Raw genomic sequence first — 26,446 nt, 5'->3', positions numbered from 1 at the left:
AGCCTTACACGGCTTGGGACCACAATACCTGACGGAACGCCTCTCCCGACATGAACCTACCCGCTCGCTGCGCTCTACTTCTAAGGCCCTCCTCCGAGTGCCTACTCCGAGGGAAGCTCGGAGGACGGCAACAAGGCAGAGGGCCCTTCTCAGTGGTGGCCCCCCAATTATGGAATGATCTCCCTGACGAGGCTCGCCTGGCGCCAACATTGTTATCTTTTCGGTGCCAGGTCAAGATCTTTCTCTTCTCCCAGGCATTTAACAGCATTTAACAACATATGCTGAGTTTGTTTTTAACAGACCCCAGAATAGCTGTTTTTCTATGGATACTGTTGTTTTTATGCTTTTTATGTTTTTAAACTTTGTATATTTGTTTTTAATATTTACTGTTTTCAACTTTTGTAAACCATCCAGAGAGCTTCGGCTATGGGGCGGTATATAAATGCCATAAATAAATAAATAAACATGGAGTTTGCCTTCTTTACAGTGGCCACCCACTGGGTTGACATTTTCATCGAGCTGTCCACCTAAGTGATGCTTAGACAGTTTGGATGGACTTAGTGGAGGCTGAGGGCATCAATGTCAGTGAGGCAGTGAATCCACTCCGGGTTTCAGTACCAGCCAGAACTCTAAAGGAGCCGTCCAAGGTGTGAACCATGAAGTTTACAGTGAAAAAACCTTGGACAGCTCCTTTCGAGTTCTGACTGGTTCTAACTGAAACCCGGAATGGATTCACTGCCCCACTGGCAATGGAGCCACCAGCATCTACTGGATGGACCTACGTATAATTGGTACCGTACAAAGTGGTTCCAGTCACTTTGGTGACTCTCAGCTGTGAGTCAGGGCAAGGGACCCATTTTGTAGGGTAGCAACATACATCCCTCACAGATAGGGTGGCCAGGTGTCCCACTTAAGAGAAGACAGTCCTCCCTTTTGGAGAACCGGCAGAGGGCAGCCCTCTATTTGAAGGTGTCCTCTGTTTGATGGGCTGCTTTCTCGTCGTTTCCTCTGCTGCCTGTTTCATCGGCTGAATTTGTTGCATCATTCTCTTCTTATATTGTGTATTTCAGCCTCCTCCAACCTGGCACTCTTCAGGTGTGTTGGGCTACAAGGTGCTGTGGGATTATGGGTGTTGGAGTCCAATACCTCTGAAGACAGTGGTGTTGGGGAAAGCCATGGCACTGCTTTGTAAATTAATTTTGGAAAGCGGTATATAATGTCTGAAAGGCCCATGCCCCTTCCCATCAGACCTCATGCCTGCCATGCTCCCGCTACTTATGCTTGGACCAGAATAGAACAACCTGGGATGTTTTCCCCAACCCCCTCCGTCTTTCAGTTATGTCTGGCAGGCTTAGTAGTTCCGTTTGCCAAATCAAACTTTTTAAAACTTAGAGTCGGAGAAGGCTTTGAAGGAACGGGTGATGGAGAGCGGCTTAGTCCGTTGCTGAGGTAAGACCCTCTTGTGGCCTGGGTTCAAATTCCTCACAGCCGGAATTGTAGAAGGGGTCTTCTGATCAAAGCATCTGGTTTAAGCCCATCTCTAATCCCGGTTTTTAACGGAGGCCATGAGATACCATTTGCTTCTGGCAAGGAATAAATCACTCCCATAAAACGTGTCCATTACGGACCAAAGAGCACTCACCTTGGTGCCTGAGATGGCGCACAGCGAAATTGCATGCGTGTGCGTTTGGGCGTGCGTTTTGGGGGGGCGAGGGGGCGTGTGTCAATTTAGCACAGCTAGAATGGGACCCTTGCTTTTAAGCGGAGAGCGTCATGGAACTGCCGTGAGGGTCATTCTCCAGCTGTGAGTCCTAAAAGACTTTTTATGAGCAAAAGCGGGAGGGGGAGATGGTTTATGGCTGTGCTGGTGTGATTATAAAACGTTGCAAAGGAAGCAGCTCTCTGTGTTTCAGGTGGACCGGAGTGGGTGGCTGGGAAGGAATCCCACGTTTTCGGGATGTTGCACTCCAAAACGGAGCTGGCCATGAACTGTTGCGTACCCTTGCTAAAATGTCCGTTTCATTTCCATTACCTCTCCGATTAACCACTGTGAAATGAACATGTCACCACTGGGTGGCCAGGTACTTGACTTTGCTGAGGACGGTCCTCTGTTTTGGAGAACTGGTAGAGAACAGTCCTCTATTTGACAACATATTCTATTTGATGGGGTTTCCAGTCTAAGGCCACAGCTAGACCTCAGGTTTATCCCTGGATCGTCCAGGGGCCAAACCTGTTCATCTAGGTGACACACAGGGGATCCAGTGCTCAGGCAGGGGCGAACCCTGGATGATCCCGGGATAAACCTTAGGTCTAGCTGTGGCCTGAGTTTGTTTTAAAGAGAGCAGGAGGGATTCACAGATAGGACCTGGGCAGCATGTTGAGCAGGCACACGGGTCTGCTTAGCTACGGCGAGAGTCAGTGTGACGTAGTGGTTAGAGTAATAATAATAATAATAATAATAATAATAATAATAATAATAATAATATTTCTTACCCTGCTCTCCATCCTGATCGAGGCAGGGAACAACAATAAGTATAAAATACATAAAGTATTGATTAAAAACATAGTATGCATTCTTAAAACTTCCTAAAAATCATACTAAAAGCATCCTAAAATTCCTCTGGGTAGGCCTGCCGGAAGAGATCAGTCTTCATAGCTTTCTTAAATGCTAAAAGACTGTTAAGTTAGGGTGACCAACTGTCAGGATTTCCCCGGATTTGTCCTGGTTTTTGTTCTTTCCATGGTGTCAGGGGGGATTTTCTATAATTTTCAATAATGTCCTGGAATGACACACCTTCCCCTTTAAGGCTGCCATTAGCATGGCAGGAGGGAATGACATGCTTTCTTGAGGCACATCATTCCCCCACCCTGAGCTTCAATTGAGGTCTTAAAGGGGAAAGTGGGTCGTTCGTGGACATTATAGAAAAGGCCCCAATTGGAGTGGATGGTGGTGGTGCAGAATGAAATCCTTTCCCCTCCTCCACTCCAATCGGGTTCTTTAAGGTGGTGGGGGAATAACGTACTTTCTGCAGGACTCAGAAAGCTGCTTCCCCCCCACACACACACACACACTAGGTGTCCTCTTTTTTGGTTTCCCAAATATGGTCACCCTAGTTAAGTTGACGAATCTCCGGCAGGCCATTCCACAGTCTGGGAGCAGCAGAAGAGAAGGTCCTCTGGGTTAATACCTGCCAGCCTAGTCTTGGCTGGCTGAAGGAAGTTCTTCCCAGAGGACCTGAGTGTGCGGGGCGGATTGTACAGGAGAAGGTGATCCCGCAGGTAGCCTGGACCCAAACCATGTAGGGCTTTAAAGGTGATAACCCACATTTTGTACTTTGCCCAGAAACTGATCAGCAGCCAGTGAAGAGATTTTAAAACTGATGTAATGTGGACACCCCTAGGTGTACCGGTGACCAGCCTGGCTGCCATATTTTGAACTAGTTGAAGTTTCCAGTCTAGGCACACAGGTAGCCCTATGTAGAGCGCATTGCAGAAGTCGAGCCTCGAAGTTACCAGCACGTGGACTACCATCTTTAGGTCTTCCAATTCTAGGAAGGGGCGCAGCTGGCGTATCAGCTGAAGCTGATAGTAGGCACTCCTGGTCGTCGCATCTACCTAGGTTGTCATTTGGAGGGATGGATCCAGAAGCACCCCCAAGCTGCGAACACAGTCTTTCAGGGGGAGTGTAACCCCATCCAGAACTGGCTGACACACCTCCAAACCCAGGTCAGAGCCCTTGACAGCAAGCACCTCCGTCTTGTCTGGATTCAGCTTCAGTTTGTTTTTCCTCATCCAGCCCATTACTGCCTCTAAGCATTCATTCAGAGGAGACACACTATCCTTAGTGTCATAGTGTTGGACTAAGACTCAGAAGATCCAGCTTCTAGCCTCCACTTGGGCCATGAAGCTTCTTCACCCAGGGTGGAGTTAAACTCTGGACTTCACTACCAGCCGTTGGAGGCACTTGCGAAAATGAGCACAAAACAAGGGAGATAGTTTCAGTTCAGTTCCAGAGCTGTGCAAACAGCATAGGATATTTTCGGAAGGGGTAAATCAAAAATGGAAAGTGTCGCACAATCTGGACACGCGTGTTTTACTGCACGCTCGTTCCTGGGCACTCATAAATTGCTCACATGACGTCGTCTGCCTCTTGCGCGTCTTCCGCCCCTTCTGGCCTTTAATTGCACCGCAAAACCCCCCCAGAGAAAGTCCGGTTGCTGCTCTCTCCTACCGGATGGAATGGGACTAATTACTTCCTGTTTTCAGGAAGCGATGTCGGAACGGCGACAGAGAAGCGATGGGAGCCGCGCGTTTCGACCTAGATGGGCTGGGCTTTGTGGTGCACTCAGCTTTCAAATTCTGAATCTTTTAGTACGATTGAGGTCACAATCCTATGTATGTTTAGACTGAAAAAAGGACTTTTATCTGCCTAAGCGTACATAGGATTGCACTGTCAAACAGTCCTGTTCAGTCATCCCCAACCTGGCACCCTCCAGATGTGCTGGGCTGCAAATCCCATCATTCCCAGCTAGCATAACCAGGTTGTTCTAGAGGAGTCACAAGCACCGGGTCAATATATTAAATTATATATTGGTTTTAACTTGATTGATGGTTCAATTTGTTTTTAGCTGTGTATATTTATTGTTTTATATTGTATGATTTTATCTGTATACCACCCTAAGAACATCAGAACATCAGAAGAGCCCTGATGCTGGATCAGACCAAGGGTCTGTCTAGTCCAGTACTCTGTTCACACAGTGGCCAACCAGCCATTGGCCAGGGATGAACAAGCAGGACATGGTGCAACAGCACCCTTCCACCCATGTTCCCCAGCAACTGGTGCACAAGGCTTACTGCCTCGAATACTGGAGATAGCACACAACCATCAGGGCTAGTAGCCATTGATAGCCTTTGCCTCCAGGAATTTTTCCACCCCCCTTTTAAAGCCATCCAGATTGGTGGCCCTCACTACATCTTGTGGTAGTGAGTTCCATAATGTAACTGTGCTCTGTGTGAAGAAGTCCTTCCTTTTATTTGTCCTGGATCTCCCACCAATCAGTTTCATGGGATGACCCTGTTGGGTTCTAGTATTTTGAGAGAGGGAGAAAAATGTCTCCCTGTCCACATTCTCCATACCATGCATGATTTTATACACCTCTATCAGGTCTCCCTTTAGCCTCCTTTTTCCCAAGCTAAACAATCCCAGTTGATGTAACCTTCCCTCGTAGGGGAGATGCTCCAGCCCCTTAATCATTTTAGTTGCCCTTTTCTGCACTTTCCCCAGCTCTATAATATCCTTTTTTTAGGTGTGGCGACAACCCTGAGATCCTAGTGATATAGGGTGGAATACAAATGCAATAAATAAATACTACTTTGGGATGTTCAAGGATTGTAAAGATTTTCTAATTTGGGTCCGTTGGATTCTTCTTTCCTTCTTAGAGCCTTGTTCAAGACTCCCCCGGTCCTTGCCTTGAATCAGACGCAACACTGCAAGCAGCTGGAAGGGCTGGTAGTTTCGCAAGTGCAACTCTGCCGCAGCAACTTGGAGTTGATGCAAACCATCATCCAGGCCGCCCGGGAGGTGATCAAGACGTGCCGCAAAGCCTTCTCGGACATGCGGTGGAATTGCTCCTCCATTGAGCTGGCACCCAACTACCTGCTCGATTTGGAGAGAGGTAAAGAGAAAACGCGTTCTCTTCCGGGAATGGGACGGAATTGTTGGCGCGAAACACGAGCCGGCTGCCTTCGTTCCGCAAATGAGCCATGTGTCTGATGTCTCTGGTCTCTGCGTCTCAAAAACCGCAAGGGAGAGCTGGGAACAAGGGCTGTGCACCGCCTTGTTCTGAATCCGAGCCGAAGTGGGCCGATTCAGCCCGCTTCGGCCTGAATCCAGAGTGGTGCCAGATTGGGCCAAGGCACCCCAAGTCTGATTGGAATGGGTCCAAAGAGACTGGGGAGGTGACGAGCTGCTGCAGTGGTGACCTCCACTGGATTCCCCACTCACCCCTCAATCCAACAACTTTGTGACTTACCTTACCTGCACGTCCTTGATTAGAGCCACCATTTTAAACAAAGATGGCGCCTCTGTAGTTTTCCTGGATTTTCAATCCCAAACTACAATGCCTATAAAGAGCCTGCTTTGGAGGGGGGTGGTGAGAGGTGTCCAAACCACATTTTGGAAATCCAAAGTGGGTCAAGCCCAGTCCCGAAACACCCCAAACTGAATTGGGGCTGATTCTGAGCTCCTGAATTGGCCTCTGAAGTGAGGGGGGGGCGTGCTATGCGCAGTCCTGCTGGGAACGACGCAGAAAAGGGCAACCAAAATTATCAAGGGGTTGGAGCAACTCCCCTATATGCAAAGATCACTATGCTTGGGGCTTTTTACCTTTGAAAAATGGTGAGTAATAGGGAGTAATGATAGAGGTGTATAAAATGATGCCAGGTGTAGAGAAAGTGGATAGATAGAAGTTTTCATTACTTTCCCATAATATTAGAACTCAATGGGGGTCCACCCATGAAGCTGAATAGTGAGAAATTCAAGACAGGTAAAAGGAAGGACTTCTTCACACATCAAAGGCACATCAAAGACATCTTCACACATCAAAGACATCTTCACACATCTCAGGCCTCATCTAGAGTATTGTGTCCAGTTCTGGGCTCCACAATTCAAGAATGATGCAGACAAGCTGGAGCGTGTTCAGAAGAGGGCAACCAGGATGATCAGAGGTCTAGAAACAAAGCCCTATGAAGAGAGACTGAAAGAACTGGGCATGTTTAGCCTGGAGAAGAGAAGATTGAGGGGAGACATGATCACACTCTTCAAATACTTAAAAGGTTGTCACACAGAGGAGGGCCAGGATCTCTTCTCGATCCTCCCAGAGTGCAGGACACGGAATAATGGGCTCAAGTTAAAGGAAGCCAGATTCCGGCTGGACATCAGGAAAAACTTCCTGACTGTTAGAGCAGTGCGATGGTGGAATCAGTTACCTAGGGAGGTTGTGGGCTCTCCCACACTAGAGGCCTTCAAGAGGCAGCTGGACAACCATCTGACAGGGATGCTTTAGGGTGGATTCCTGCATTGAGCAGGGGGTTGGACTCAATGGCCTTGTAGGCCCCTTCCAACTCTGCTATTCTATGATTCTATGATTCAAATAGTTGAACTATGGAATTTGATGCCACAAGTTGGAATGATGGCCACCAGCCTGGACAGTTTTTCAAGGGACTTAGACAGATTCACAGAGGAGAAGGCTATCAATGGCTACAAGTGATGACGGCTACATATTACCACCATTATCAGAGGAAGCATTCTTCTCTATACCAGTTGCTGGGGAACATGGGCTGGAGGACGCTATTGCATTCATGTCTGCCTTGTGAGCTTCCCATTGGGACATCTGTTTGGCCATGGTGGGAACAGAATGCTGGACTAGATAGTCCATTAATATGATCTAACAGGACTTGTCTTATGTTCTTATGTGCCCCAAATGTGGAAATGCAGACTCTGAATATTGGACGAGTTTCCACCATTGAATTCTGCCAAATATCCAATATTAAATCAAATGCCAAGTACTAAAATCAAATATTGTTGGATATCAAATGCGGATAAGAGCAAGGACCTGTTCTTACTCATCCTTCAATATTGTTTGGAGGATCTAATGCATTTGGACTCCAGTGCCCATCAGCTCCAGCTAACCTGGCCAAGCATCAGGGATGATGGGAGTCATTTAAATTTATTTATTTAATTATTTATTACATTTATATAACGCCCCATAGCCGGAGCTCTCTGGGCGTTTTACAAAAGTTAAAAACAGTGAACATTAAAAAGTATACAAAATTTTAAACCATCAAAAATATAAAAACGACAGTATAAAACAGTATCCATTTTAAACAACAACAGTTCTGGGGTCCATTAAAAAACAAACAAACTTAGCATATGTTGTTAAATGCCTGGGAGAAGAGAAAGGTCTTGACCTGGCGCCAAAAAGATAACAATGTTGGCGCCAGGCGAGCCTCGTCGGGGAGATCATTCCACAATTGGGGGGCCACCACTGAAAAGGCCCTCTGCCTTGTTGCCATCCTCCAAGCTTCCCTCGGAGTAGGCACTCGGAGGAGGACCTTAGATGTTGAGCGTCCAGAAGGCATAAGATTGGAGAAGGCTGGTCCGATGTGTGTCACGATTCATTTGTAGAAACAGAAGCGGATCCTATAGGGGCCTACTGATGGCTGGCACGGCTTGTCTTCCTGTCTTCCAGGTACCAGGGAGTCCGCCTTTGTGTACGCCCTCTCCGCCGCAGCCATCAGCCACACCATTGCAAGAGCCTGCACCACCGGGGACCTCCCTGGCTGCTCCTGTGGTCCCATCCCAGGTGAGACACCTGGACCAGGGTATCGCTGGGGAGGATGTGCTGACAACCTCAACTATGGTCTTGTCATGGGGTCCAAATTTTCAGATGCTCCCATGAAGATGAAAAAATCAGGATCACAAGCCAATAAGCTGATGCATCTGCACAACAGTGAAGTAGGGAGACAGGTAACCAATCCGAGAGAGTTCTTGTCATTATGCGATCATCATCTGGGGTTAACGAGACTCAGTAGGAGTCAGCGGTGGGATTATCCTGTGTACAAACTAGGTAGTGCTGGTCGGAGGCAAATGGCCTGTCATGGGGGAAAGGGGCAGATCCTGGGTAACAGAGGTGAGATAGACCTAACCCACAAGGTAGGTAGTTTAGATGTAAAGCAGTTCCATTCCCTGCCATTTCCAGGTAGGGCTGAAAAAGACATCTGCTTGAGACCTTAGGGAACCATTACAAGTCACAGTATGCTGTATTGGGTTTGAACCTCTCTGATTCAGTGGGCCTGTTCAAGACAACACACTAAGCCATGGTTTAGGCGGCTAACCCTTTTTCAGGAAATAGCTGGTGAGTGTGTTTAAACCGTGGTTATGTTGCCACCATGGTTAGGAATGGTTCACATGACATGCTAAGCCATAATATTAGCTCAAAATGCTTAACCACCATGGCTTAGCGTGTCTTCTGAACAGGGTCAGTATCAGATAGATTTACATGGTCTCTGTTGCTCTTCAGCGCCACCTTATGTATGGCTAGAGGGTGGTATTGCAGCTATCCGTGCCTCGATCCAGAGGGAGAGGCGGGTAACAAATAAATTATTATTATTATTATTATTATTATTATTATTATTATTATTATTATTATTAGTTCAGCAAGCATCAGGCAACACAGGGATCCAGGAGAGTCCCATCTGGTTCCATAAAGTTGCGGACTCTGGTTGGGCTCCTCCTTCTCAAACCCAGAAGAGGCATCCCTGCATAACTTGAGTGCCTGCCTCTTCCTGGCTTACTTTAAGACCTGGCGTACCCTTTGGATTCTCTGCCCTGGCACTAAACGGTCTTTGGCTAGTCCCAGCTCTGGGACATGCACACAGCTCTGCGTAGACGGGATTTGTGCTATTTTTCTCCTATACGATTTCAGGAATGCTTGGTTTATATGATTTCAGGAAAGCATTTCAAGAGTGCTTGTGGGGACTTCCCTTTAAGACAGCACCTACGCACCGAGCTCTATTAGTGAATCAGAATCGTGGGCCCAGCACCTGCCATTCCAAGGACTGTGTGAACCCAGACATACACCTCTTACCATATTCCTGTTTCTCGGTAGACAGAATCTTTCCCCTAGGGTGACCATATGAAAAGGAGGACAGGGCTCCTGTATCTTTAATAGCTGTCTAGAAAAGGGAATTTCAGCAGGTGCCATTTGTATTCATGCAGCACCTGGTGAAATTCCCTCTTCATTACAACAGTTAAAGCTGCAGGATCTTTGTCCTCTTTTGTATCTGGTAAAGAGGGCAGGTCTCCTGCAGCTTTAACTGTTGTGATGAAGAGGGAATTTCACCAGGTGCTGCATGAGTACAAATAGCACCTGCTGAAATTCCTTATTCTATACAACTGTTAAAGATACAGGAGCCCGGTCCTCCTTTCCAAAAGGTCACCCTACTTTCCCCTCTTTCAAAATATTACAGGTCACCGATTTTCGCACTGTAATTCTGCCATTTCCCACTGCTTTCCAGCCAAATGTAATCTCTTTTCCTTTGTCATGTCTACAATCACTGGTTCCTACTATGGTTTCTGATTTAGCGGCTTTCGAACTCCCCACCTCCAGCAAATCACTTTAAATCAATATCTGGCTGAGGTTTAACTCACAAATTGCCCATCTGCAGCTAGCCAGACTGAATTGACAAAGCAGGCAGAAAACTGAGTTTAAAAGTGGAACGTTTATTCCCCGTAATAACAACGGTTCAAAGGGTACAGCCAAACGGGCGATCACATCTGTCAGGAATTTTGCCCATCTGTGGCACTGAGCAGGTTGAACGGCTACTTGCCAAGATCCATCTCGCCATGTAAAATAACCCATGGGGGTGGCACTTTCTTGATAACCCTGATTTCCAGATTTGTCTTTCATTCTTTTAAAGAAAAGAAAGAAAGAACATCTACTTAAAGGGAGTTTGTATGTGCAATTCCAAGACTGAACACTAGGGGCAATATCCGTTGCTGGAAACCTGCCAGTTCTAAAGACGTTGTGCTAGCGGAAAAACCACTGGTGCAACTGGAAACTGGAACTTCCTAGCGCAATCCAGGAAACTAACCGAAACTACTGCTTCCGGAATGGAACAAATCGCCAGAGCTCCCTGCTGCAACCATGGCTGATTTGTACCATTGGTAATTTTGGCTACTTTCTGCTTGCGCTAGCCAGCCCTAGCTTGGCGGTGTGCTAGCAGTAATCTCTGCTAGCATAGCAGCAGCATTGGATACTGCCTTAGATGTGGTGCAGATAAAATGGAAGTCTTGTGGCTAGCGGAGGCTAGTGGCTCTCATTTCAGTAGGGTAGTGCATCTATTCTAGGTTTCATTCAGAACCATCCACAATCTGAAAGGAGCTATCCATGGTGGCTGAACCTAGTTGGGCTATGGTTCAGCACCTTGGATAGCTCCTTTAGCGTTTAGGCTGGTTCTGTTTAACCTCAAGATGGATTCATAGCCCCAACAAAATCAGAGCCACCAGACTAGATCTGCAGGCTCTCGCTTCAGTGTGGTTTGGTGAGTGAATTTGAAGAGGGATCATATTCTGCATTGAGCAAGGGCTTAATTTTTGAAGTCACCCTTCCCAAAAGGCCAGCTACATTGGCTCTGTCCATGACAAGGGAACTGAGCATCCTGGGAATTGTGTGGGCCTACATGGAATAAGTGGATGTTTTTCATACGCCTGTGTTGTCGATGCTTTTAAAAGTAACTAAATACCAGTGGGTGGGCGCTTAGGATTAGGTTCAGACTGCACGCGGAGGGAGGTTAGCCATCTTCTTCCATGCTAGGGTGAACCTACGGAAAGGAGGACAGGGCTCCTGTATCTTTAACAGGTGTATAGAAAAGAGAATTTCAGCATCTGTCATTTATATGCATGCAGCACCTGGTGAAAGTCCCTCTTCATCACAACAGTTAAAGCTACGGGGCCCTGCCCTCTTGACCAGATACAAAAGAGGACAAGGATCCTGCAGCTTTAACTGTTGTCACGAAGAGGGACTTTCACCAGGTGCTGCATGCATATAAATGACACCTGCTGAAATTCTCTTTTTATGCAACTGTTAAAGATACAAGAGCCCTGCCCTCCTTTTCATGCGGTCACCCTATTCCATGCCATGCTCCCAATGGAACCCCCCCCCTCTTGCATAAGCTATTGGTGTCCATGAAAACTTCCCTCCTGAGATCAATAGCAGCTTCAAGTGGGGCTGAACGTCATCAGGACCATGACACAGGAGGAAAGGGTTAACCCTAGTCCCTGGATAGCATGGTCCCAAGCCCCTTCAATTTTGTTTTAAAACAGATATGTGAAATGCATCCACCCATTCCACTCCTTGACTACATTTGATTGTGGCTTTCATTTGGCCACCCATGTTTTGCTGTTTCCGCATCCCATCGAAAAGTGCCAGGCAGAATCTCAAGGGCTCGTGGGTGACTGGACAAGAACGTTGATGCCTTTCTGCCTTTGACTTGAAAAGCAGAATAAATTATGCGGCATCGTCGTCAGCATCAATATTCCACTGCTGAACATGCAGCATGATTCAGAAGTAACAGAGTAAGCAAAAATGGTGGGTCCCTGCCCACAGGAACTTACAATCAAAAGAATTGACAGTGGGGCAAGATGACTAGGGTGACCATATTTTGGAAACCAAAAAGGAGGACAACATGTTCGCCATGTTAAAATTATTTAAAAATAATAATTTTAAAACCTCAAACTTTTTTAAAAATCCTAAAACTCAATGGATGGACAGATCTGTTTCAAACTTGGCATAGCTAAAGTCCTTGTTAAGAGCAATCATGGTGCCAAGTTTCATCTCTTTATCTTTAAAAATAACATTTTTTTAAAAAAAATTAAATCCTCAAATTTTAAAAAAATCCTAAAAATCAATGGATGAACAGATCTGTTTCAAATTTGGTATGGCTAAAGCTCTACCTAAAAGCTATCATGGTGCCAACTTTCATCTCTTTATCTTTAAAATGACGATTTTAAAAATAATAATTTTAAAACTTCAATTTTTAAAAAAATTCTAAAAAATCAATGGATGAACGGATCTGTTTCAAATTTGGTATGACTAAAGCCCTTCCTAAGAGCTACCATCATGCCAAGTTTCATGTCTTTATCTTAAAAAATGACAGAGTTATAAGCATTTTTGTTAATTCCCATTAGAGCTGCTCTTTGGAAAAATCCAGATTTCCTCTCCCCCTCCCGGATTTGTCATCAAAAACCTGGGAAATCCAGGCAAATCCAATCGTATGGTCACCCTAAAGATGACCGAAAGCAGGAACAGGAACAGAAGGGAAGGGAGGTCAAGGGGGGAAAGGGATGAACGCCAGCAAAATCTACACAAATATGCAAAAGATACACAAGTAATGTTGATTTGCATTTTGGTCCCTGAGACACGCAGCTCTTGATTGTAACCCACTGAGGACACGTGCTCCTTTCAGCATTCCTTGAGAGGGGAGGGGCAGTGGTGATGCTGGTGGTGGACGTTTGGGCGATGAGGAAGGATCGCTTCAAAATCTGCACATTGCTCTTTTTCGCAGGCCCTGAAAGCTTCTTTGGAAATGAAATGCAAATGCCACGGAGTGTCTGGCTCCTGCTCCATCAAGACTTGCTGGAGGGGGCTTCAGGAGCTGAGAGACATTGCCCTGGACTTAAAAAACAAATACCTATCGGCTACCAAGGTGGTGCATCGCCCCATGGGTACCCGCAAGCACCTGGTCCCCAAGGATCTTGATATCCGTCCCATCAAGGAGACGGAATTGGTCTACCTGCAAAGCTCGCCTGATTTCTGCATGAAGAACGAGAAAGTGGGCTCACACGGGACCCAAGACAGGTAAATGTCCACCATGTGGCGGATCTGGTGCACCCTTGACTTAGCTCCCCCCCCCCTCTGATTTGTGCATCTTTGACTTAGTACACCTGTCCCTTAGCAGCCTCTTCCAAATACGTATCAACGTACATGAGTTGCTATAATCACCTTCATTCTGTGCTGGATACTCAGTGAACAAGAGCTGGTGCCAGGATCCACAAAGCTGGGCAGTGAATTTGAGAATCCATGTTTTGCAAATCCTTTTTGCTCCAGGGTCAGGACTCACAGAACCTTAGGATCATAGAATAGTAGAGTCGGAAAGGGCCTAAAAGGCCATTGAGTCCAACTCTCTGCTCATTGCAGGAATCCGTTATTCCGTGTCCTGCACTCTGGGAGGATTGAGAAGAGATCCTGGCCCTCCTCTGTGTGACAACCTTTTAAGTATTTGGAGAGTGCTATCATGTCTCCCCTCAATCTTCTCTTCTCCAGGCTAAACAGGCCCAGTTCTTTCAGTCTCTCTTCATAGGGCTTTGTTTCCAGACCCCTGATCATCCTGGTTGCCCTCCTCTGAACACGCTCCAGCTTGTCTGCGTCTTTCTTGAATTGTGGAGCCCAGAACTGGACGCAATACTCTAGATGAGGCCTAACCAGGGCCGAATAGAGAGGAACCAGTACCTCACGTGATTTGGAAGCTAGACTTCTATTAATGCAGCCCAAATAGCATATGCCTTTCTTGCAGCCACATTGCACTGTTGGCTCATATTCAGCTTGTAATCCACAACAATTCCAAGATCCTTCTCATTTGTAGTATTGCTGAGCCAAGTATCCCCCAAGTATTTCTGGGGTGGGCTTTTTCATATCAGGAATGGTTGTGTGCATGCCACGGCCTCATCATGCTTTATACCTGCGGGATATTTTGGATTCCTCTACATTGGTGGCTTTCTGTTTGGTAGTCATTTTGGGGTAGTCATCAGGTTCAGCACCTTGGATAGCTCCGTTGGCTTTCTGGTTGGTTGTAATTAAAAGCCAGAATGGAATCCCTTGCAACCAGCCTCTCCTAGACGTGAGCCACCTTCTGCAGCCGCCTGGGCACCAGCTTACTCGCCACCTGAGGTGGGATGGAATACACACCACCACCACCCCATCACACACCACTTCCTTCCCCTTCCCCCATCCTGTGCCCCCTTACCTTTGCCGCTGCCACCCACTGTCTGATGACTTGTCACATAGAGAGCCACCCAGTGGAAGAAATAGCTGCAGGGCTATCACAAGAGCTTGGCCAGATCTCACTAGAGTTCTCACATGACCTTGGCAAGCTCTCACAAGACCTCCACAGCCCCTCCTTCCAGAAACGTGGCTCTCCGTGCAGCCAGGCAAACACAGGGCAGGCAGCTGCTCTAGAGAGTCCCATCGGCCGCTCTCTGCAACAAATGCCATGATGGGAAAGTTGCTAGCGCAGCTCTCCAGAGCACCCGCTGGAGGAGGTGGGATGGAGGCAGGCTTTCCTGGGAGCTGAGGGTAGCAGTGCAATTTGCCACCACTCCTGCTCTGCCGTCTGATGTGGGCACCTCCCTCTGCTTCATGGGAGGGTTGGCCCTGTTTGGCAGCAAGGAAGAAGAACAGGGACTGCGTAGGTCTGTATTCTGCATTAGGGGTGTGCACGGACCCCCCCGATCCTCTTCGCGCCCGATCCGCAAATTGCGGATCGGGCCCGCTCCGCCCCACCTCGATCCACCTGGGGGCCACTCCGCTCCGGAGCTCCGGCTCCGAATTGGAGCTCCGCAGTGGCGGGGAGTGGCGTCAGGTGAGGCCCCCTCCCTCCTCCCCCTTACCTGTGTCCGTCGCGGCCCATCCCAGCTTCACTAGAGCCCACGGCTCAACCAGGAACTGTAGGCCCCGATTGCGGCCTACACTTCCTGGTTGAGCCGCGGGCTCTAGTGAAGCTGGGACGGAGCGGGCCTGATCTGCAATTTGGGAATCGGCCACGAAAAGGATCGGGGGGTCCGTGCACACCCCTAATATAGATAACATTTACAAGATGTTCATCAAACATTCATAATGAAGCCTACAATAAGTTGGCATCCATTAAACATTCATGAGAAGAATCAATGATCTCATAAATATGCGTCTAATAAATAATTTCATAAAGCGTCTAATAAAAGTACCGGACTACTGTTTATTAGACGCTTTATGAGATTATTTATTAGACGCATATTTATGAGATCATTGATTCTTGTCATGAATGTTTAATGGATGCCAGCTTATTGTAGGCTTCATTATGAATGTTTGATGAACATCTTGTAAATGTTATCTATATGCCTGTCTTTTGTACATTTGTGATATCTTTTGAATGATTCGTCTATAAAACTTTCTTAGTACCTTTGTGGTTGAGTGTTTGTACTATTGTTATTTTCAACCACAGCCTTCTATTTTACTTTAACTTACCATAAGTCAGACCATTGATCCATCTAGTCCAGTATGGTCAACACTGGCTGGCAGCAGCTGTCCAGAGTTTCAGGTAGAATTTCTTCCTAGTCCTACCTGGAGAAGCCGGGGATTGAACCAGAGACCTTCTGCATGCAAAGCGGTCCTCTTCCCACTGACCTACAACCACGCCACTGTTCTTCCCTGCCCTATACACGTAGCTGAGATGAAATACATGGCTAAATGGAACGGAGAGTCCCAAGCTTGGTGGCGAAGTGTCTCCTTCTGTGAACGCAGAAGGCCACAGGTTGACGTCCCAAGATCTCCAGTTAAGAACAGGCTCTGGGTTGCGGAAAAGGGCCTTCAAGAGCTGTTCCCAGTTACAATAGACGTACTTGGCCAAATGGACCAGTATTTCCAGTCTCTTTAAGGCAGCTCCCCATTGGGGGCAGGAGAAGGCCTTTTTTTGCAGGAGCAGAAGGAGATCTAGAATGTGCGCGTGTGAGGATATGTATAAAATATAGTTCACACTTCCCACACATAAATGCGTAATGTTCATATGGATGTTTTCCAAATGGCTTTATGGGTCCCTGAGCGCCTTTAATATTTTACGCTATTTAAACTTCCACTTTGGGAAGCTTTCGCCATTGCCTTTAAAATGGATCTGTTTGACTGAAAGCACTTTAAGTGATTCCACACGACGTTCTGACGTGTGCTTCCTTCCTTTCTCTTTCTCCCACCCACCCCCACCCACCCCATATCCGCCCTGCCCCCCTCAAACGATGCCCTAATGCTTCACACACTCATGTTCACGTTGGGCTGGCAGAGTAAGAAGGAAGAGGTTTTTCCCTTTCAAGTCGGCTGCAAACGGCCCTCAAGGGACCAGCTAAAAGGAGATGTTGGAAGTACGATGCAGCCAGGGCATGTTCCTCCTTTCCTCACTCCCTGGGTCTTCCCAATTCCACCCCCCTCTGTGAACATTAATGGATTAACTGGTGCTATTAATGGATTTATGGTTTGAGCACAGACGGAAGGCGCATCCAGTTTTTTGCACAATTTGCTCTTGATATTTGAAGGAGGAAGATGTGGTGTCTACCTTATACCTCCCCATGTTGTCATGGTTGTTTCTTCTTCTTCTTCTTCTTCTTCTTCTTCTTCTTCTTCTTCTTCTTCTTCTTCTTCTTCTTCTCCTCCTCCTCCTCCTCCTCCTCCTCCTCCTTCTTGAGATATGAGAACTAAATGCAGGGAAATTGGGAAGTTCAATCATACTCCAGTCCCTGGCATCTCAAAGGATAGCCGTCGCTTGAAAGAGCTGCCACCAATCAGGGCCGGTGCTACCATAGAGGCCACTCAGGCGGCCGCCTAGAGCGCCAAGCTAAGAGGGGCACCAGGCACAGCGCAGCACTCATGCGTGTTGGCTGTGAGACGGCCCGGCCCGAGGATTCAGCTGGGCCTGGGTGGGCGAGATGGCGCCCCGCGCCCGCCCAGCCAAAGCAAAGCCAGGGACGCTGGGGTGGGGCGGCTCCCTGTTCGGACTTCCAGAATGCGCCTAGAAGAGAGAGAGAGAGAATGTCTGGGTGAATGGGGTGCAGGGGGTCTTTGAGTGAATGCATGTGTTCATGCGTGTGTTTGTTTGGAGTGAGTGATGCTAAGTGTGTGTGTGCATGTGCATGTGAGTTGCGGGGGGGGGATGATTTGGAGGTGATACTCCTATATAATAATGCATTTTAGACCCATAGACGTTCCTTTCCAGTTTGTTTGCTATAATTGGCATGACGTATTTCTTGCACTTGAAAATAAATTTAGCAGTTTCAAGTTTTGTGGTTCTTATTTTTTCCAGGAAACATAGGTTCTTAAAAATCAAAGTTGGCAGTGTGTGTGTGTGTGTGTGTGAAAGTAGCTCACCTTGCCTAGGGCGCAAAATAGTCTGGCACCAGCCCTGCCACCAATACCAAGCTAGGTGGACCCAACGGCCTGACTTGAAATACAACAACTTATTGGTGTGACTTTGGAAGCCCACATCTCTGCTGAATCCATTGCGTTTGGAGCCCAGTGGGGCTGTGAAGTCACTTTCCCAGGCTTGTCTTGTAAAAGGTGAACTAGAAAGGAAGATGTATATGGATGGTGGGGAGGAAGGCGAGGGAAACCTAGGAAGCCACTCGTGTCCTGTTAATTGAAGCAAACTTTGGGTCACTTAAAAAGATGATGGGGATGATTTGGGGAGTATTGAATTGCCTCCATTATGTCTAGAGTTGCATCATGCACCAAAGGGAATCCTTTCACGCTAGCAGGTGGTTGGATGGGTCAACTGGTTAGGACTCTTCCACTTTGGCCTGCTATAGTCCTATAATTAGCTTCTTTCGAGTTCTTTCCCCAAGTGTGAATTCCTGAGGGAGGTGGCTGGGGAAAGTAGGGACTGAAGTGGAGCATTTAAAAAAAAATTCCCCCTAAACGTGAGCATGGAGTTGTTAGAAACATTTAGAGAGAAACTTGGAATCTGTTCTTCATGATCCTGGGGCCATGTTGGAAACTGAACCTGGTTTTCTTTCTTTCTTTCTTTCTTTCTTTTCAACAAAAAAACATTGAAACTGGAAGCGAGGCTGAACTAAACTCCTGAAACCTAAACACGCCCAAGCTTTGGGGAGCATTCAGATCCTGTATCTGGAGTTGGCGTTCTTGCAAAAGGGCCCTACCCTCTTCGGACGCTGCAAAAATCCTTTCAGATGCTGTAAACATTCAGGTCTACATGGGAAGCTGCGGTTTAGCTTTCCACAGAGCTGGTGTGTGTCCCTTGAGGGTTACGTTTGCGACAGGCCGGCCCTAGTGAAGAGATTGATGTCCCCACTACCTTAACGTTTATCTCTGCCACGGTCTTGTTAAGCAAAGGGGAAACGGTCTGGAGAGGAAGATAAATCTAGACAGGAATTGATTCGTTAAGCAGCTCTGCAGATTTATGACGGCCGATAACAAGTGCGCATTTACCCGGGAGAAAGATGGTTTCTGCTCGTCTTTTGGATGGATCTTCCTTGTAGGGAAAACCCACCTGAAACTTTATAATTTAAACAAGATTGTTCAGTTTCTTTACTCCACCACCATAAATGTTCACCGTTGGTTTAATGTGAGGGGCAAATGATAGCAGATAATGCAAAACGTATTCTTCATTGGACAACAACAACAACAACAACAACAACGCGGCCTACTTCCTGTCTTATGCGTTGGCGGCATTGGAAGCCGCCGAACGCAAAGGTGGCCGTGGCGGAGCAGGTAAGCCCCCGCCCCCCCATTGCCCACTTATCTGCTCCACCACCACCACCACTGCCATCTTTGTGTTCAGCGGCTTCCATTGCTGCTGATCCATAAGACCAGAAGTAGGCCGCGCACCAAAGCCAAGGCCAAATTCGGGCCCTCCGAGGTGACTCGGAGTTTTCTGAGTGCCGGCCGCGCAGCCGTCAGCCAGAAAACTGTCCCCACTTCCCTTGTGCCTCCGCTGTCCGCTGCCGCGGAAGGCGGAGGCACCAGGTAAGCCCTCTCCTCCATTCCCAAGTTACCTGCTTCGCCGTCCGCCACCGCCGCCATCTTTGCATCCAGCGGTTTCCACTGCCACCAATGCGTAATCTCATGGTGGTTTTAGAAGCTGTTTCATTAACTCCATGTTCAGAGCTAACACGGAGAGCTCAGAGCAACATCTTCTCAGGGGGCGGAGTGTGTACAGTATATTTCTTTTCGTAGGTTTTAAAATGTTTATGTTTTAAAGTTTGTAAGGCTGCCTTGAGGCCCAGTATTCATGACTTATCAAATAAGCACAAAAAGAGGACACATGTTTGCATAAAATTTGCATACACTTATTTATACCTATAAATAGCCTCGTGTGGCGCAGAGCGGTAAAGCAGCAGTTTCTGCAGCTGAAACTCTCCCCACGGCCTGAGTTCAATCCCAGCGGAAGCTGGTTTCAGGCAGCCGGCTCGGGTCGACTCAGCCTTCCATCCTCCCGAGGTCGGTAAAATGAGTCCCCAGTTAGCTGGGGGAAAGCTAATAACGGCTGGGGAAGGCAACGGCAAACCACCCCGCTATAAGGCCGGCCAAGAGAACATCAGCGAAAGCTGACATCCCTCCAAGAGTCAGTAATGACTCAGTGCTTGCACGAGAGGTTCCTTTCCTTTTCCTATTTATACCTATAGATGCAAATTTAGAAATAATGATTAGAATTTGAATAGAAATCCAGTAAATCTCACTTTGGTGGGGGAAGCCTTTGACTAGGTGAGATGTGGGCCTGGCTGTTCAGCCTGCTGCCATGATAGCTTCTGGTTTTTTTCTTTAAACCTGTTTGTAATCAGCCCAAAGAACAATGGTTATTGGGTGGATTAGAAATGTAATAAATAATTTTTAAAAATTAAACTGGAATTGGACAGGGGGCCCTCTTCAAAGAGAGGACAGTCCGATGACACATGGCCACCGTACTCCTGCCCCCTGGCCCTTTTCCCCAGCCTGGGTTCCCAGACATGGTGCTTCATCTTGGAGTGAGAGATGGGAGAGGGTTACACGCACATACATCCCAGTGGAGGCTGGTGGCTTCGATGTCTGTGGGGTGGTGAATCTGCTCTGGGTTTCCATCAGAACCAGTTGGACCTCTAAAGGAGCTATGTTGAAGCACTGGGCCCAGTGCTCTTCAACATTTTTATTAATGATTTGGACGAGGATGTGCAGGGAACGCTTATCAAATTTGCAGATGACACAAAATTGGGTGGGATAGCTAATACCCTGGAAGACAGAAACAAACTTCAAAGTGATCTTGATAGGCTGGAGTGCTGGGCTGAAAACAACAGAATGAAATTTAATAGGGATAAAGGCCAAGTTCTACATTTAGGAAATAGAAACCAAAGGCACAGTTACAAGATGGGGGATACTTGGCTCAGCAATACTACAAATGAGAAGGATCTTGGAATTGTTGTAGATCACAAGCGGAATATGAGCCAACAGTGCGATATGGCTGCAAGAAAGGCCAATGCTATTTTGGGCTGCATTAATAGAAGTATAGCTTCCAAATCACGTGAGGTACTGGTTCCTCTCTATTCGGCCCTGGTTAGGCCTCATCTAGAGTATTGCGTCCAGTTCTGGGCTCCACAATTCAAGAAGGACGCAGACAAGCTGGAGCGTGTTCAGAGGAGGGCAACCAGGATGATCAGGGGTCTGGAAACAAAGCCCTATGAAAAGAGACTGAAAGAACTGGGCAGGTTTAACCTGGAGAAGAGAAGATTGAGGGGAGACATGATAGCACTCTTCAAATACTAGAAAGGTTGTCACACAGAGGAGGGCCAGGATCTCTTCTCGATCCTCCCAGAGTGCAGGACACGGAATAACGGGCGCAAGTTAAAGGAAGCCAGATTCCAGCTGGACATCAGGAAAAACTTCCTGACTGTTAGAGCAGTGTGACAATGGAACCAGTTACCTAGGGAGGTTGTGGGCTCTCCCACACTAGAGGCCTTCAAGAGGCAGCTGGACAAGCATCTGTCAGGGATGCTTTAGGGTGGATTCCTGCATTGAGCAGGGGGTTGGATTTGATGGCCTTGTAGGCCCCTTCCAACTCTGTTATTCTATGATTCTATCTAAGATGCTTCCGACTGGTTCTGATTGAAACCCAGGGTGGATTCACTGCCCCACTGACATCAGAGTCACCACCCTCCACCGATTCACCTCTACCTACTATATCTGCCCTCCAAATCCTGCCCCTGATTTTTGGCGACCCAGGAGATCCTTCTCCCCTTTCCTAAACCGTTCCATTCTCCTGTGCATCTCTTTAAGCTTGTGAACCTTTGCTCCAAATATTTTTTTTCTTGGCTAATTTGTGTAGGAGTGGATATTTGTGGGGTGGGTGGGGAGGTTCCCCCCCCCCGTTTTCTTTTTTCTTTACTGGAGGGTGTCCTGGCTCACAGGGGTGTGTCTATAACAACGCCTCCGCTCCAAAGCTAGACAAACACACAGCATGTGGGCGCAAGTCGTAGGTTTTGGCTCTGGGACGGAGTGTGCTTCTGCAAAGAATATCTTGGTGCGCCTTCCAGAGATCTGTAAATATTTACATGCATCTGCCCCCACCAGCACGAAAAAAGTGGGTGATGAGAAGAGTAGGCTTAAGAGATGTTTGTGGGGAATTGAACCTGGATAAGAACCGCAAATCTGAAATAACAACCAGGAGGCCAAGCTGACTCAGAAAATAAATAAATAAAAGGGCAGTCCGAGAACAAAATCTCAGCACTTCATCAATCCCATAACTTCTCATAAAGCATTAGCTCATGAGGAATTTCGTATAAATCTTGTTGGATTCATTTCCATCCAAAGATGGAAATGAGAGCGTGGCTGACGGTGGAGTCCAGCAATCCTTTTCCACCCTTCGCCCTCTGTTTCCCCCATCCCGCCACTGACTCTTCGTCAACCTGATTGGATGTCGAATTATTGCTGCGTCCAAAACAACCAAGCACCAGATGATTTTGGAAGAGATGTCCACGCTGTTGGTCAAGGGACTGTAGCTTTTCCACTGATAGCGAAGGCTATCCAAGGCTACTAGCCCTGATGGTTGTGTGCTATCTCCAGTATTCGAGACAGTTAAGGCTGTGCGCACCAGTTGCTGGGGAACATGGGAGGGAGGGTGCTGTTGCACCATGTCCTGCTTTGTTGGTCCCTGGCTGATGGCTGGTTGGCCACTGTGTGAACAGAGTGCTGGACTAGATGGACCCTTGGTCTGATCCAGCATCAGGGCCCTTCTCATGTTATTATGTTCTTATATGCGTTGGTTGTTGACACCACAGTGCTCTAACCAGGAACTACATCAAAAGGCATTCTGTAGTCTGGACTATGGTTCAGACTGTAAAGTGCCTTTGGTTGGATGCAGGCATTGGGGGTGGAATTCGTTCGGTTTACATTTTAATGCGAACTCACCAAATTTTGCACTTTCGAACCAATGCATGAACCAAAACTCAGATATGCTTCGAAATTCACTTTTCCAAACTTTGCAGTAGAATCATAGAATCAAAGAATCATAGAATAGCAGAGTTGGAAGGGGCCTACAAGACCATCGAGTCCAACCCCCTGCTCAATGCAGGAATCCACCCTAAAGCATCCCTGACAGATGGTTGTCCAGCTGCCTCTTGAAGGCCTCTAGGGTGGGAGAGCCCACAACCTCACTAGGCAACTGATCACATTGTCGTACTGCTCTAACAGTCAGGAAGTTTTTCCTGATGTCCATCTGGAATCTGGCTTCCTTTAACTTGCGCCCGTTATTCCGTGTCCTGCACTCTGGGAGGATCGAGAAGAGATCCTGGCCCTCCTCTGTGTGACAACCTTTTAAGTATTTGAAGAGTGTTATCATGCCTCCCCTCAATCTTCTCTTCTCCAGGCTAAACATGCCCAGTTCTTTCAGTCTCTCCTCATAGGGCTTTGTTTCTAAACCCTGATCATCCTCGTTGCCCTCCTTTGAACCTCCTCCAGTTTCTCTGCATCTTTCTTGAAGTGTGCTGCCCAGAACTGGACACAGTACTCAAGTTGAGGCCTAACCAGTGCCCAATAGAAGCAATAGAAGCAATACCTCACGTGATTTGGAAGCTCTCCTTCCATTAATGCATCCCAAAATAACATTTGCTTTTTTTGCAGCCACATCACACTGTTGGGTCATATTTAGCTTGTGATCCAGACATCATTGGATGATAAATTATTGCTGCATCAAAAGCAACCAAGCACCAGACATTTTTGGAAGAGATGTCCAAGCTGTTGGTTAAAGAAATGTCACTGTCCCTTTTGTAAACCTCCCATGTTTGCCCGTCTTCCATCTTATTGCTTACCATAAAAACATCCATTAAAGAGGGGAAGACGGCTGTACAAATGTTTGATAGACAGCTGAAATGGGCTCATGTGGAGTAAAGTTGCAGTGTTTTGCATGAGTAGAGTGACCATATGGAAAGGCTGAATAGAAAATGGCATTTCAGCAGGTGTTGCATGCAACACCTGGTGAAATTCCTTCTTCCTCACAACAGTTAAAGCTCCAGAAGCTGTGCCCTCTTTTGAATCTGTTTATTCTAGGGCAGGGCTCCTGCAACTTTAACTGTTGTGATCAAGAGGGAATTTCTCCAGGTGCTGCAGGCATACAAATGACACCTGCTGAAATGCCCTTTTCATTACAACTGTTAAAGATACAGGAGCCCCTCGTTTCCATATGGTCACCCTATGCATGAGCTCTCGTTTAGACTTCATCTTTTTGGTTCCTTCCAGCTCCAGATCCCACAAGGAAGTGGGCCTCATGGGTTTTCCCACTAAGTACCCCAATCCATCCTCTACAGATCCTTAATCCCCCCCCCTCACTCACCTCATTTTCTTTCTTTCCCAGGCAGTGCAACAAGACGTCGAACGGCAGTGACAGCTGTGACCTCATGTGCTGCGGCCGTGGCTACAACCCCTACATGGACAAAGTGGTGGAAAGGTGCCACTGCAAGTACCACTGGTGCTGCTACGTCACCTGCAAAAAGTGCGAGAGGACTGTGGAACGATACGTGTGCAAGTGAGGCCTCCCCGGGCACCGCTTTCCTCCTCGCTGGGGGCCACAAACTGAGACGTCCACGCCATCTTTTCCCAAGTGCTTTTCAGACCACTTGGGGAAACCTCTCCCACTCTAGTTCATATTCGCCTCGCCCCCAAATATCCTCGGCGGAAAACAGTCAAACGGTGACATTTTAAAAACGGTCACCTTTTGGTCGTGAGTGGAAGGTTCTCCCCCAAAACCTTGGAGAAAACAAGACTCAAACACACCGTAGTTATTGCCGGATAAGATCTTCATTGCAAAAACAACCCAAAAGACCAAACTCTGTTCTAACCATGGCCAACTGGCTTCTGCTCTTTTCGTAGTTGTTTGCTTCCTCTTTTATTTTTTATTTTTTTTCGATACCCATCTACTGAGTGCCTTCCGAGTGGGGTGGGGTGGGGTTGGGTGATGGGAACTTTCATTGCAGGGCTGGGCTTGGGAGGGTGGAAATAAGGATGTATGGAAGTAATACAGGAAAGGATTCCTTTCTGTGTTGTAACGCAGTGGACACACAACGTCCCGGAGAGAATGACATTCAATCCCTGACAAAGGAAATACTATAGTTTTTCAGCAGTGGTTTTAATTCATTGTTTCGCTCCCCCCTCACACACACACCTTTAACAAAACCTCTCTCTTTTTCGATGGGGACATCAACTGCTGGAGACAAAGGAAGGCTTTTCCGTCCGGTTGATTCTAATAGGCTGGTGAGCCACTAGTTTTGTCAGCTGGTCGCTGTAAGGAACCGATAAAGTAAATTGGCAGGGGGTCACCAGGGTTTGAGTCCCCAGTTCCTAAAGGGAGGTCTTACGATGGCCGTAGCTAGACCTAAGTTTTCTCCCAGGATCATCCCAGGTTCGTCCCTGCCTGAGCACTGGACGCCCTGTGTGTCACCTAGATGAACAGGTTTGACCCCAGGACAATCCTGGGATAAACCTTAGGTCTAGCTACGGCCTAAGTTCAGCTCCATTACCTTTAGGGATAGGCAGACTCAACCATGCCTGAGCTTAGTGGGTGTTTGTGGAGTCGCCTTTGCCGTCCGCTCCTGCTCGTCGTGCTGCATGAGCCCCTGCAGGGCTCAGCGAGGGGTCCAGCAGCACCCCACAACTGCCTGCTCCTCAATGTGGGCCGCCATTTTTACCCAAGAGGGTGCCTCCATCATTTTCATATTTTCAACGTTGGTCAAAACGGTGGTCGCTCAAGGCCATTTCCTCAACGTTAGAGGCATACATGGCCCCTGACGGCTCTAATGTTGCAGAACTGGTCCTTTACAGACACCATTTTGTGCAACATTAAAAAAAGAAAAAGAAAATTACAGAGCTGCCATCTTGTGTGAAAATGGCAGCTCACGTCAAGGAGCGGGCAGTTGCGGGGCCCTTCTTGACTGTGTGGCGCACAGCAAGCACATTTGCAGGCATCCCACGGCTCCTAGGGGCCAAAGTCCCTTAGGCCCCACCCCCATATCAGGTGCTCACGACATCCTTAATTACCTCCTCCTCCTCCCACTTTCACTTTGGGCTAGGCAGATAAAAACGTGCTCTTCACCACTCAAGGGGCCAAACCAACAGACCCAATCTTGATCATTGGATGAAATCTTGGTTTCAAAAACGCAACAGAGTATCCAAATCAGTTCTTGTGGTAGCCAGCCTTGCAATACTTGGCCACTGTGTGCCCTCCCTGTGCTATGGGAGGCATCACGTTGGCCACTTGGACGCTGGAGGATTGGGTTACAGACACACAGAGCCCCATCATTGGAAGGCCTTGAAGGAAGGATAGCACTCTTCAAATACTTAAAAGGTTGTCACATAGAGGAGGCCCAGGATCTCTTCTCGATCCTCCCAGAGTGCAGGACACGGAATAATGGGCTCAAGTTAAAGGAAGCCAGATTCCAGCTGGACATCAGGAAAAACTTCCTGACTGTTCGAGCAGTACGACAATGGGATCAGTTGCCTGGTGAGGTTGTGGGCTCTCCCACCCTAGAGGCCTTCAAGAGGCAACTGGACAACCATCTGTCAGGGATGCTTTAGGGTGGATTCCTGCATTGAGCAGGGGGTTGGACTCGATGGCC

The 26,446-nt window shown here is 47.5% G+C and overlaps 1 protein-coding gene across 1 annotated transcript in view; it reads left to right on the top strand.

The window, feature by feature from the left end:
• Positions 1-24,396, top strand: part of WNT11 (Wnt family member 11) — a 45,526-nt gene extending 21,130 nt beyond the window's left edge. The window contains exons 2-5 of the mRNA XM_063127275.1: positions 5,440-5,675; positions 8,250-8,527; positions 13,126-13,418; positions 24,190-24,396. Of these exons, the coding sequence (XP_062983345.1) occupies positions 5,440-5,675; positions 8,250-8,527; positions 13,126-13,418; positions 24,190-24,364 (982 nt within the window). The 3' untranslated portion in view covers positions 24,365-24,396. The remainder of the gene's footprint in view (positions 1-5,439; positions 5,676-8,249; positions 8,528-13,125; positions 13,419-24,189) is intronic.
• The last annotated feature ends 2,050 nt before the right edge of the window (positions 24,397-26,446 follow it).

Source organism: Elgaria multicarinata, chromosome 5 (assembly GCF_023053635.1).
Source record: "Elgaria multicarinata webbii isolate HBS135686 ecotype San Diego chromosome 5, rElgMul1.1.pri, whole genome shotgun sequence".
NCBI lineage: Eukaryota > Metazoa > Chordata > Lepidosauria > Squamata > Anguidae > Elgaria > Elgaria multicarinata.
Note: the sequence above shows the minus strand (reverse complement) of the source record. Positions and strands in the feature narration are given on the sequence as shown.